Consider the following 13,423-nt stretch of genomic DNA (forward strand, 5'->3'; position numbering starts at 1 on the left):
GCGCTGGGGACAGAGGGACAGCGTCACCTGTGTGCCACCTGTGTGACACCTGTGTGACACCTGTGTGACACCCACCCCCTGTGTGCCACCTGTGTGACACCTGTGTGACACCTGTGTGACACCCACCCCCTGTGTGCCACCTGTGTGACACCTGTGTGACACCTGTGTGACACCTGTGTGACACCCACCCCCTGTGTGACACCCTGGGACACGGCCAGGGACAGCGCTGGGGACAGAGGGACAGCGTCACCTGTGTGCCACCTGTGTGACACCTGTGTGACACCTGTGACACCTGTGTGCCACCTGTGTGACACCTGTGTGCCACCTGTGTGACACCCCCAGGGACAGGGACACGGCCAGGGACAGCGCTGGGGACACAGAGGGACAGCGTCACCTGTGTGACACCTGTGTCACCTGTGTGCCACCCCCGGGACACAGCCAGGGACAGGGTTGGGGACAAAGGGACAGAGTCACCCCCTGTGTGTCACCTGTGTGCCACCCACCCCCTGTGTCACCCCTAGGGACAGGGACACGGCCAGGGACAGCGCTGGGGACAAAGGGACAGCGTCACCTGTGTGACACCTGTGCGACACCCTTGGGATTGGGGACAGGGACGGTGACAGGGCCACCCCTGGGGACAACGGGGCCAGTGCCACACCCAGGATGGGGACACGGGGAGGGGACAGGGGGTGGCACAGGTGACACAGGGTGGCACAGGGTGACACAGGTGACACAGGTGACACAGGGTGGCACAAGGGTGGCAGGGAGGGGACAGGAGGTGACACAGGTGACACAAGGGTGACACAGGTGACACAGGTGACACGGGTGACACAGGTGACACAGGTGACACAAGGGTGACACAGGTGGCACAGGTGGCACAGGTGACACAGGGTGACACAGGTGGCACAGGGGTGGCAGGGAGGGGACACAAGGGGGTGGCAGAGATGACAGAGGTGACAAACGGTGGCAGGGAGGGGACACAAGGGGGGCAGGGAGGGGACAGGAAGTGGCCGGAAGTGACAGGGAGGGGACAGGAAGTGGCAAAGGGGGAGGGGAAGGGTGGCACCGGGGGGTTGGGGACAGCAGGGGACAAGAGGGGACACAGGAGGGGACACACAGGTGACAGAGGAGGGGACAGGTGACACAGGCGAGATTTGCAGGTGATGGGAGGTGACACTCAGGTGACACTCAGGTGACACGGGGGAGATTTAGGGGTGACAGGAGGTGGCACGGGTGACACACAGGTGACACTGAGGCCTCACCTGCCCTGTCCCCGGTGACATTGGTGACACACAGGTGACACACAGGTGACACTGAGCCCTTACCTGCCCTCTCCACGGTGACATTGGTGACACACAGGTGCCATTTGTCCCTCACCTTCGCTCTCCATGGTGACGTTGGTGACGCCCCCGTGCAGCAGGGAGGTTTATGGTGACACACAGGTGACACAGGTGACACAGGTGACACACAGGTGTGACATTGGTGACACACAGGTGACACAGGTGACACACAGGTGACACACAGGTGACACAGGTGACACACAGGTGACACAGGTGAGTTACCTGCGCTCTCCATGGTGACGTTGGTGACGCCCCCTCGTGGCAGGGAGGTTTATGGTGACACACAGGTGACACAGGTGACACAGGTGACACACAGGTGACACAGGTGACACACAGGGACACACAGGTGTGACATTGGTGACACACAGGTGACACACAGGTGACACAGGTGACACACAGGTGTGACATTGGTGACACACAGGTGACACACAGGTGACACACAGGTGACACACAGGTGTGACATTGGTGACACACAGGTGACACACAGGTGACACAGGTGACACACAGGTGTGACATTGGTGACACACAGGTGACACACAGGTGACACACAGGTGACACACAGGTGACACACAGGTGACACAGGTGACACACAGGGACACACAGGTGTGACATTGGTGACACACAGGTGACACACAGGTGACACACAGGTGACACAGGTGACACACAGGTGACACACAGGTGACACAGGTGACACACAGGTGCCATTTGTCCCTTACCTGCGCTCTCCATGGTGACGTTGGTGACGCCCCCTCGTGGCAGCCGCGTCCCCGCGCCCCGGGCCAGCCCCTCCCCCGCCTCCAGCAGCGCCGAGAGCCGGCGGAGCCGCTGGGGGGGAGGGGCAGCGGCCAGGGACCCCCCCAGGGCCCCCCCCAGCACCGACAGCAGCTCCTGGGGGGGACCCCGAAATCAGAGACACCAAAATAGCCAAAAATAACCCAAAAAACTGCCCCAAAATATCCCCAAAATACCCCAAAAAACTGCTCCAAAATATCCCAAAAAACTGCCCCAAAATATCCCCAAAATACCCCAAAAAACTGCTCCAAAATAACCCCAAAATACCCCAAAATATGCCCAAAATATCCAGAGACCCCCCCCTCCAAATTGCCTTCAGGGCCCCCCAAAATCTCCCAGGACCCCCCAAATTCCCCCCCCCCCAGGACCCCCCAAAACCTCCCAAAATCTCCTAGGACCCCCAAATTTCCCCCAAAATCCCCTCAGGACCCCCCAAAATTGCACCTAAATCCCCCACCCCCCAGAACCCCCCCAAAATCCCCCCGGACCCCCCCAAATTCCCCCTCAAACCCACCCAGGACCCCCCCAAATTGCCCCTAAATCCCCCAGGAACGCCCAAAATCACCCAAAACACCCTCAGGACCCCCAGAATCTCCCCAAATCCACCCAAAATCCCCCCAGGACCCCCAAAATCCCCCTCAAACCCACCCAGGATCCCCCAAATCCCCCCAAAATCCCCCCTGCACCCCCCCAGAATCTCCCCAAATCCACACAAAATCCCCCCCAAATTTCCACAAATCCCCCCCAAATCCCCTCAGGACCCCCCCAAATCCCCTCAGGACCCCCCAAATTTCCCCAAATCCCCCCCAAATCCCCTCAGGACCCCCCCAAATCCCCTCAGGACCCCCCAAATTTCCCCAAATCCCCCCCAAATCCCCTCAGGACCCCCCAAAATCCCCTCAGGACCCCCCAAACCTGCAGGAGGCTCCCGGGGTCTCGCCCCCCCCTCAGCTCCTCCGCAATCCGGGCCAGGGTCTCCCCCAAATCACAGCCCTGGGGGGGGGGAGGGCTCAGAGGGACCCCCCAAAATCCCGGGACCACCCCCAAATCCCCAACCTGCCCCCCAAAAAATTTGGGGACCCCTAAAATCTTTGGGAACCCCCAAAATTTGGGGAAAATCCCCCTAAGGGCCCCCCCAGAATTTGAGGACCCCCCCCAAAATTTGGGGTCCCTTTGTGAACCCCCCCCCCTTCAATTTAGGACCCCCTCCAAAATTTGGGGTCCCCCCCCTCACCATGCCCCAAATTTGGGTGGGGGGCTCCCCAAATTTTGGGATTTGCACCCGAATTTGGAGCCTCCCCCAAAATTTAGGAACCCCCCCCTCCCCAAATTTTGGGGGCCCCACCCCAATTTCGGGGTCCCCCTCACCAATTTCTGCTCCCCCCTCCCCAAATTTTGGCTCCCCAATTTTGGGGTCCCCTCCCCAATTTTGGGGTCCCAAATTTTGGGCTCTCCCTCCACAGTTTTGGGGTCCCCAATTTTGGGGTCCCCCCTCCCCAATTTTTGGGGTCCCCCTCACCTCCTCCTCCTCGGGGCAGATTTCGGGGGGCACCGGCACCGCTGGGGGAGGGGGCGTGGTCAGAGAGGGCGTGGTCACAAAAGGGGGCGTGGCAAACTCATGCCCCGCCCCAAAAATGAGGAATTGGGGGAAAATTTGGGGATTTTTGTGGGGATTTTGGGGTAATTTGGGGAGGGGTCTCACCTGGGCACCCCCAATTCAGTTTGGGGCCGAATTTTGGGTCAATTTTGGGGATTTTGGGGGATTTTCGTGGGGATTTTGGGGGGTTAATTTGGGGAGGGTCTCACCTGGGCACCCGTCCGGCCCCGGGGGTCCCCGCCCGGGGGGGGGGCAGTGGCACTCGAAGCTCCCGGGGGTGTTGAGGCAAACGGAGCCCCCCCCGCACAGCCCCTCCCCCACCTCGGCGCATTCGTCCACATCTGGGGGGGGGGGAGGGGAGGGGAGGGGTCAGGGGGGGCCCAAAAATGGGGAGGAACGCCCCAAAAAATGGGGAGAAACTCCCTAAAAAATGGGGAGAAACGCCCCAAAAATGGGGAGAAACGCCCCAAAAATGGGGAGAAACTCCCTAAAAAATGGGGAGAAACGCCCCAAAAATGGGGAGAAACCCACCCAGAAATGGGGAGAACCCCCAAAAATGGGGAGAACGCCCCAAAAATGGGGAGGAACGCCCCAAAAATGGGGAGAAACGCCCTAAAAATGGGGAGAAACGCCCCAAAATGGGAAGAAATTCACCCAGAAATGGGGATAAACGCCCCAAAATGGGAAGAAACCCACCCAAAAATGGGGAGAAACCCCAAAAATGGGGAGAAATGCCCCAAAAATGGGGAGGAACCCTAAAAATGGGGAGAAACACCCCAAAAATGGGGAGAAACACCCCCAGAAATGGGGGGGAACCCCCAAAAATTGGGGACACCCCCAAAAATGGGAAGAATCCCCCAAAAACGAGGAGAAACCCTCCAAAAATGGGGAGAAACCCCTGAAATTGGGGAGAAACCCCCCAGAAATGGGGAGAAACCCCCCAAAATTGGGGAAGAAGACCCCAAAATTGAGGACAATCCCCAAAAAAGGGGGGAGAAACTCCTGAATTTGGGGTTTTTTGGGGGGGATTTTAGGGATGAATTTGGGGGAATTTTGGGTTCTTTTGGGGCAGGATTTTAGGGGGGATTGGGGGATTTTAGGGATGAATTCAGGGGGATTTGGGGGATTTTTGGGGCAGGATTTTAGGGGGATTTGGGGTTTTTTGGGGGGGATTTTAGGGATGAATTCGGGGGGATTTTGGGGCAGGAGTTTAGGGGGGATTGGGGGATTTTAGGGATGAATTTGGGGGAATTTTGGGGATTTTTGGGGCAGGATTTTAGGGGGGATTTGGGGGTTTTGGGGGCAGGATTTTAGGGGGGATTTGGGGGGTTTTGGGGTTTTTTTGGGGCAGGATTTAAGGGATGAATTTGGGGGATTTGGGGGTTTTGGGGGCAGGATTTTAGGGGGGATTTGGGGTTTTTTGGGGCAGGATTTTAGGCGGGATTTTGGGGTTTTTTGGGGCAGGATTTTAGGGGGATTTGGGGGAATTTTGGGGGGGATTTCAGGGGGATTTGGAGTTTTTTTTGGGGAGGTCTCTGGGGGATTTTAGGGAGATTTTTGGGGTTTCTTTGGGGGGTCCCTGGCAGAGATTTTGGGGGATTTTTGGAAGATTTTGGGGTTTCTTTGGGAGGGATTAAGGGAAGGTTTTGGGGGGGGATTTTGGGGAGAATTTTTAGGGGGATTTTGGGTTTTTTGGGGTGTCCCTGGAGGAATTTCGGGGAGAATTTTTGGGGTTTCTTTGGGAGGGGTTCAGGGAAGGTTTTGGGGCAGATTTCGGGGGAAATTTCAGAGTTTGGGGAGGGGTCTCTGACCTTCACAATAAATTGGGCCATTTTCGGGGGTCCCAATCCCATTTTCGGGGGTCCCGGTGCCGTTTTCGGGGGTCCCAATCCCATTTCCGGGGGTCCCGGTGCCGTTTTCGGGGGTCTCGGTGCCGTTTCTGGGGGTCCCGGTGCCGTTTTTTGGGGTATCTACCCCATTTTCGGGCGTCCCGGTGCCGTTTTCGGGGGTCCCAATCCCATTTTCGGGGGTCCCGGTGCCGTTTTTTGGGGTCTCTGCCCCGTTTCCGGGGGTCCCGGTGCCGTTTCCGGGGGTGTCCCGGGGTCTGGGGGGGGTCCCGGCCCGGTAGCCGCGGTTGCACTCACACCTGAACCCCCCCTCGGTGTTGTGGCAGCTCTGGGAGGGGGGGCAGGGCGGGGGCCCCTCCCTCAGGCACTCGTTGATGTCTGGGGAGGGGGAGGGGGATGGGGAGGGGTCACTTGGGGACCCCCCCCACCCCCGAAAATTGGGGATCCCCCCCCCTGAAAATTGGGGACCTCCCAGAATTGATCTGTGGGGGGAGGGGGGAGGAGCCTGGAATTCAGCCCTGCCCCCCCCCCAGTGTCCCCCAGTCCCTCCCAGTGCTCCCAGTTCCCCCCCAATCCCCTCCCAGTCCCTCCCAGTTTCCCTTCCAGTGCTCCCAATTCACGTCCCAGTCCCCTCCCAGTCCATCCCAGTCCCTCCCAGTGTTCCCAGTTACCCTCGCAGCGCCGTTCCCAGTGTTCCCAGTCCATCCCAGTCCCTCCCAGTGTTCCCCGTTACCCTCGCAGCCCATTCCCAGTCCATCCCAGTCCCTCCCAGTGTTCCCAGTATTCCCAGTATTCCCAGTGTTCCCAGTGTTCCCAGTTACCCTCGCAGCGCCGTTCCCAGTTTGCCCAGTTCATTCCCAGTCCCTCCCAGTGTTCCCAGTGTTCCCAGTTACCCTCGCAGCCCATTCCCAGTCCATCCCAGTTCATTCCCAGTGTTCCCAGTTACCCTCGCAGCGCCGCTCCCAGTTTGCCCAGTGTTCCCAGTCCCTCCCAGTGTTCCCAGTTACCCTTGCAGCGCCGTTCCCAGTCCCTCCCAGTGTTCCCAGTTCATTCCCAGTCCATCCCAGTTCATTCCCAGTCCATCCCCGTTACCCTCGCAGCGCCGCTCCCAGTGTTCCCAGTCCATCCCAGTTCATTCCCAGTGTTCCCAGTTCATTCCCAGTTCATTCCCAGTCCATCCCAGTCCCTCCCAGTGTTCCCAGTTACCCTCGCAGCGCCGCTCCCAGGGCTGGCTGCGCTCCCAGGGGGTTCCCTCGAAGCCCTCGGGGCACCCGCAGTGGGTCCCGTTCAGGGGGCGCCGGCACAGGCCCTGCCCTGGGGGGTGCGGGGCTCAGGGAACCCCAAAACACCCAAAATCCGCCCCAAATCCGCCCCAAAACTGCCCCAAAAAACACAAAATCTGCCACAAAACCCCCAAAATACCCAAAATCCGCCCCAAAACCGCTCCAAAACTGCCCCAAAAAACACAAAGTCTGCCACAAAACCCCCCAAAAACCGCAAAATCCGCCCCAAAACCACCCCAAAACACCCAAAATCCGCCCCAAAACGGCCCCAAAAACCACAAAAAAGTCCCAAAACCGCCCCAAAACTGCCCCAAAAAACACAAAATCTGCCACAAAACCCCCAAAAACCGCAAAATCCACCCCAAATCCGCCCCAAAACACCCAAAATCCACCCCAAAACCGCCCCAAAAACCCCAAAATAGCCCCAAAACCCCCAAAAAATCCAAAATAGCCCCAAAACCGCCAAAAACCCACAAAATCCGCCCCAAAACCCCCCAAAAAACCCAAAATCCACCCCAAAACCCCCCAAAAACCCCAAAATCTGCCACAACCCCCCCCAAAAACCCAAAATCCGCCCCAAAACCCCCCAAAACCCCCAAAATCCGCCCCAAAACCGCCCCAAAACCCCCAAAATCCACCCCAAAACCGCCCCAAAAACCCCAAAATCCGCCCCAAAACCCACAAAAAACCCAAAATCCGCCCCAAAACCGCCCCAAAAACCCCAAAATCTGCCCCAAAACCCCCCAAAAACCCCAAAATCCGCCCCAAAACCGCCCCAAAACCCCCAAAATCCACCCCAAAACCGCCCCAAAAACCCCAAAATCCGCCCCAAAACCGCCCCAGATTCCTTAATAGACCCCCCAAAAACCCCAAATCTGACCCAAAACCGCCAAAAAAACCCAAAATCCGCCCCAAACCCCCCCGATTCCTCAATTTCCCCCCAAAACCCAAATCCACCCCAAAACCCCCCAAAACCCCCAAAATCCGCCCCAAAACCGCCCCAGATTTCCTCAATTTCCCCCCAAAAACCCCAAATATGCCCCAAATCTCCCCAAAACCCCAAATCCCCCCCCAAAAAACCCAAATCCGCCCCAAGCCCCCCAATTTCCTCAATTTTCCCCAAAAACCCCAAATCTGCCCCAAACCCCCCCACATTTCCCCAATTCCCCCCCAAAATTCCCCAATTTCCTCCCCAAAAACCCCAAAATTCCCCCCAAAAACCCCCAAATTTCCCCAATTCCCCCCCAAAACCCCCAATTTTCCCCCCAAAACCCCCAAATTTCCCCAATTTCCTCCCAAAAACCCCAAATTTCCCCCCCAAAAAACCCAAATTCTCCCCCAATTTCCCCCCAAAACCCCCAAATTTCCCCAATTTCCCCCCAAATTTCCCCAATTTCCCCCAAAACCCCCAAATTTCCCCCCAATTTCCCCCCCAAAAACCCCAAAATTCCCCCCAAAAAACCCCAAATTTCCCCAATTTCCCCCCAAAACCCCCAAATTTCCCCAATTTCCCCCCAAAAATTCAAATTCTCCCCAATTTCCCCCCAAATTTCCCCAATTTCCCCCCAAAACCCCCAAATTTCCCCCCAATTTCCCCCCCAAAAACCCCAAAATTCCCCCCCAAAAAACCCCAAATTTCCCCAATTTCCCCCCAAAACCCCCAAATTTCCCCAATTTCCCCCCAAAAATTCAAATTCTCCCCAATTTCCCCCCAAATTTCCCCAATTTCCCCCCAAAACCCCCAAATTTCCCCCCAATTTCCCCCCCAAAAACCCCAAAATTCCCCCCCAAAAACCCCAAATTTCCCCAATTCCCCCCAAAACCCCCAAATTTCCCCAATTTCCCCCCAAAAATTCAAATTCTCCCCAATTTCCCCCCAAATTTCCCCAATTTCCCCCCAAAACCCCCGAATTTCCCCAATTTCCCCCCAAAAACCCAAATTCTCCCCAATTTCCCCCCAAATTTCCCCCCAACCCCCCCCAATTCTCACCTTCCGCGGGGGGGGAGGGGCCGAGGGCGCCCAGGACGAACCAAAATAACCCTGGGGGGGGGGGAGGGGGGGGAGGGGCGGAAATGGGGGGGGAGAGGAGGTGAAATTTGGGTGGGGGAGGGGCAGCCCTGACCCCCCCCCCCCGTCCTCCCCCCCCCGCCCCTCCCAGTTCAAACTGGGCCAAACTGGGAGAGCCCCTCCCCCCCCCCCTTAAAAAATTTGGAGGTTGTGACGTCACGGCCGCCCTCCCCCCCCCCCATTCCCGCTCTGAGAACCCCAAATTTTGGGGGGGTGGTGACGTCACAAACCCCCCCTCCCCCCTCCCCAAATCCCCTCCCAGTTCCAAACTGGGAGCGCTGGGGGCGTCCCCTCCCCCTCCCCCAATCCCCCAAAAACTGGGTGGGGGAGGGGCAGCGGGGTCAGGACCCCCCACCCCAAAATTTTTGGGACCCCCCCCCCCCCCCTTTCTAAAATCCCCTCCCCCCCCTCCCCAGTCCCTCCCAGTTCCTCCAACTGGGAGCCGCCCCTCCCCCACTTCCCCTTCCGACCGTGGGAAACAAACGCGGGGGGGGGGGAGGGGTCGAGGAGGGGGTGGGGGAGGGGATTTTGGGGGACCCCACCCCCCCAAAAAATAAAATTTGGGGAAACTGAGGCAGGGAAAGTGAGGGGGGGGAGGGGGCGAAGTTTGGGGACCCCTCCCCAAATTTGGGGAAACTGAGGCACGAGGGGGGGGGGGGGAGGGGTCCCCGGGAGATTTTGGGGTTTTTTGGGGGATTTTGGGGTTTTTTGGAAGTTTTGGGGTTTTTTTTGGTGCAGATTTTTGATTTTTTTTTTTATTTTTTTAAATTTTTTTTCGGGGAATTTTGGGTTTTTTTGGGGGGAGGAGGTCCCGGGGAGATTTTTGGGGGATTTTTTGGATATTTTGGGGTTCTGGGGGATCCCGGGGCGGTTTTGGGGGGATTTTAGGAGATTTTTGGGGTTTTTGGGAGATTTTGGGGGTTTTTTTGGGAGATTTTGGGGTTTTTTGGGGGGAGATTTTTGATTTTTTTTGGGATTTTTTAAAATTCTTTTTCGGGGAATTTTGGGGTTTTTTGGGGGGGGGGGGTCCCGGGGCGGTTTTTGGGGTTTTTTGGGGAGATTTTGGGGTTTTTTGGGGGGAGATTTTTGATTTTTTTTGGGATTTTTTAAAATTCTTTTTCGGGGAATTTTGGGGTTTTTTTGGGGGGGTCCCAGGGAGGTTTTTGGGGGATTTTTGGATATTTTGGGGGTTCTGGGGGGTCCCGGGGAGATTTTTAGGAGATTTTTGAGGGGTTTTGGGAGATTTTGGGGGTCTTTGGGAGTTTTTGGGGTTTTTTTGGGGGGGAGATTTTTGATTTTTTGGGATTTTTTAAACTTTTTTTGGGGGAATTTTGGGTTTTTTGGGGGGGGGTCCCGGGGAGGTTTTTGGGGTATTTTAGGAGATTTTTGACGGTTTTTGGAAGCTTTTGGGTTTTTGAGGGGAGGTTTTTAATTTTTATTTTATTTTTAAACTTTTTTTTGAGGAATTTTGGGGTTTTTTGGGGTGGTCCCGTCCCGGATGGGTTTTGGGGTGAGGGTGCCGGGGGAGATTTTGGGGTGTTTGGTGGTTTTTTCGGTGATTTTTGCGTTTTTTAGGTGATTTTTGGGGTTTTTATGGGACTTTTGGAGTTTTTGGGGGAGATTTTGGGTAAATTTTTGATTTTTGGGGGGTCCTGTGGCAATTTTTGGGGTCTTTTTGGGGGTCTTGGGGATTCCGGGGGGTCCCGGGGAGGTTTTTGGGGTATTTAGGGTTTTTTAAAAGGGATTTTGGGCTGTTTGAAGAGGATTTTGGGCATTTTTGGGGTTTCCGGCGGCTTTTGGGGTGTCCCGGAAGACTTTTTGTGGTATTTTGGGGTGGGTTTTTTAAGGGGATTTTGGGGTATTTTGGGGTTTTCTGGGGGTCTGGGGCTGGCCGGGGCTGTTTTGGGGGGATTTGGGGCGATATTGGGGTTTTTTGGGGGGGGTTGGGGTTTTCCGGGGTTCCCGGGGCGGTTTTGGGAGGATTTTGGGGTTTTAAGGGGGACCTGGGGGAGATTTTAGGGTTTTTGGGGGGGATTTTGGCGTTTTCGGGGTTTCTCGGGGGGGGTTTGGGGTATTTTAGCGACTTTGGGGGGTTTTGGGGTTCCCGGGGCCGTTTTTGGGGTATTTTAGGGAATTTTGGCGTTTTCGGGGGTTCCCGGGGCCGTTTTTGGGGTATTTTAAGGAATTTTGGGGGGTTTTCGGGGTTTCCCGAAGCGATTTTGGGGTATTTTAGGGACTTTGGGGGGTTTTGGGGTTCCCGGGGCGGTTTTTGGGGTATTTTAGGGAATTTCGGGGTTTCCCGAGGCGGTTTTGGGGTATGTTAGGGAATTTCGGGGTTTCCCGGGGCGGTTTTGGGGTATTTAAGGGAATTTTGGGGAATTTCGGGGTTTCCCGGGGCGGTTTTGGGGTATTTAAGGGAATTTTAGGGCATTTCGGGGTTTCCCGGGGCGGTTTTGAGGTATTTTGGGGAATTTTAGGGAATTTTGGGGTTCCCGGGGCGGTTTTTGGGGAATTTGGGGGTTATTAGGAGCGGTTTGGGGCTGTTTTGGGGAGGTTTTAGGGGATTTTGGGGGTCCCGCTCTCACCGAAGTTCCCGGCGAATCCCATCGCGCCTGGTGGGCGGGGTCTGGATGGGCGTGGTCTGGATGGGCGTGGCCATTTGAACGGCCGCTTTGTGGGCGTGGCTTCAGAGAGGGGGCGTGGCCAGGGAGCCCCTGGACCCTTTGGTGACCCCTGGGGTGGCCCTTGGTGGCTTTTGGTGGCCCCAGGCTCCATTTGGTGGCCCCTGGGGTGGCTTTTGGTGGCCCTTGGTGGCCCCTGGGGTGGCCCTGGTGGCTTTTGGTGGCCCCAGGCTCCATTTGGTGGCCCCTGGGGTGGCTTTTGGTGGCCCTTGGTGGCCCCTGGGGTGGCCCTTGGTGGCTTTTGGTGGCCCCAGGCTCCATTTGGTGGCCCCTGGGGTGGCTTTTGGTGGCCCTTGGTGGCCCTTGGTGGCTTTTGGTGGCCCCTGGGGTGGCCTTGGTGACTCCTCAGGGGCCTTGGTGGCCTCATGATGACATTTAATGGCCCTATGGTGACATTTGGTGGCCCCATGGCGGCCCTTGGTGGCCTCATGGTGACATTTGGTGGCACTCATGGCTCTTGGTGGCCCCATGGTGGCCTTGGCTCCTCCTGTGGTGGCCCCAGTGTCCCCCCCAGTGTCCCCCATTTGCTCTCCATTGTCCCCTTGATGTCACCAATGTGTCCCCAATGTCCCCAAACGCCCTTTGCTGGTGGCACTTTCGGGGGGGTCCCTTCAGTCCCCCTTGGCTCCTTTGGGGACACTCTGGGGACCCTTTTAGGGACCCTTTGGGGACACTGACAGAGCCCAGAGCCCCCTCACTCCCTCAGGGGACACTTGGGGACCCTTTGGGGACACTTTGGGGACATTTTGGGGACACTTTGGGGACATTGACAGAGCCCAAGGCCCCCTCACTTCCTTAGGGGACACTTTGGGGACACTGACAGAGCCTGGGGTCCCCTCAGTCCCTCAGAGGTCCCTTTGGGGACATTGACAGAGCCCGGGGTCCCCTCAGTCCCTCAGGCGACACTTTAGGGACACTTTGCTGACATTTTGGGGACACTTTGGGGATACTTTAGGGACACATTGGGGACAGTGACAGAGCCCGGGTTCCCCTCAGTCCCTCAGGGGACACTTGGGGACACTTTAGGGACACTTTGGGGACACTTTGGGGACAGCGCTCCTTCCCCCAGCCCCGACCTTTCCCTCACACGCCCAAGATGGCGGCGCGCCGCTGCCGTCGCGCTCTGATGACGCAATGTCCGCGCCGCTCCCCCCCTCCCTCCCGGAAGGTCCCGGCCACACAACCCCGCCACTCTCAAGATGGCGGCCAGAGCTCCCCGATGACGTCATCGCGCCGCGCCGCGCGCGGGGCGGAGGGCGGCGGCGGCGGCTCCGGCGGGGCGGGCGCGGGGACGGGGGGCGGCCCCAACATGGCGGCGGCGGCGGCGGCTCCTCCCGCTTCCCCGCCGGGCCCCGCTTCCTCACCGGGCCCCTCATCCCCGCCGGGGCCCCGTTCGCCGCCGCCGCCCCCCCCCTCAAGATGTCGACGGCGGCCCGGTCGCGCTCGGCGTGACGTAGTCAGGCCCCGCCGGCGGGAGGGGGGCGGGGGAGCGGCCGGAGCGGCGCAGGCGGCGGGACCGGGACCGGGACCGGGACCGGGAGCAGAACCGGGAGCGGGCGGAGCTCCGGGACCTCTCTTCAGGGCGCCATGGCCCCGGCGCGGCGGCGGCGCGGGCCCGGGGCGGGCGCGGGGCGGCGGCGGCGTTGAGCGGGAGCAGCCCCGCGGGCGCGGCCCCGGGGGCCCGGTCCGGTGAGTGCCGGGGGGGGCCCGGCGGGCGGGCGGGTCCGGAGCGGGGCGAGGGTTCGCGGAGAGCGCGGAGGAGGCGCTGACACCCCCCAGACCCCCTCGTACCGGCCCCGTCCCGGGTGCTGAAAG

The 13,423-nt window shown here is 58.3% G+C and overlaps 1 protein-coding gene across 1 annotated transcript; it reads right to left on the reverse strand.

The window, feature by feature from the left end:
• Positions 1 to 470: 470 nt before the first annotated feature.
• LOC136569912 (latent-transforming growth factor beta-binding protein 4-like) lies at positions 471 to 11,539 on the reverse strand. Its single transcript, XM_066570266.1, has 9 exons — positions 11,513 to 11,539; positions 8,850 to 8,900; positions 6,783 to 6,890; positions 5,541 to 5,954; positions 3,939 to 4,070; positions 3,652 to 3,692; positions 3,048 to 3,125; positions 2,057 to 2,228; positions 471 to 547 (listed from the first exon to the last, which is right to left on the reverse strand). Exons 1-9 carry the CDS (start codon positions 11,532 to 11,534, stop codon positions 471 to 473), a joined length of 1,095 nt encoding a protein of 364 aa, XP_066426363.1. The 5' UTR covers positions 11,535 to 11,539.
• Positions 11,540 to 13,423: the final 1,884 nt, after the last annotated feature.

This window comes from Molothrus aeneus, unplaced genomic scaffold, assembly GCF_037042795.1.
Source record: "Molothrus aeneus isolate 106 unplaced genomic scaffold, BPBGC_Maene_1.0 scaffold_30, whole genome shotgun sequence".
NCBI lineage: Eukaryota > Metazoa > Chordata > Aves > Passeriformes > Icteridae > Molothrus > Molothrus aeneus.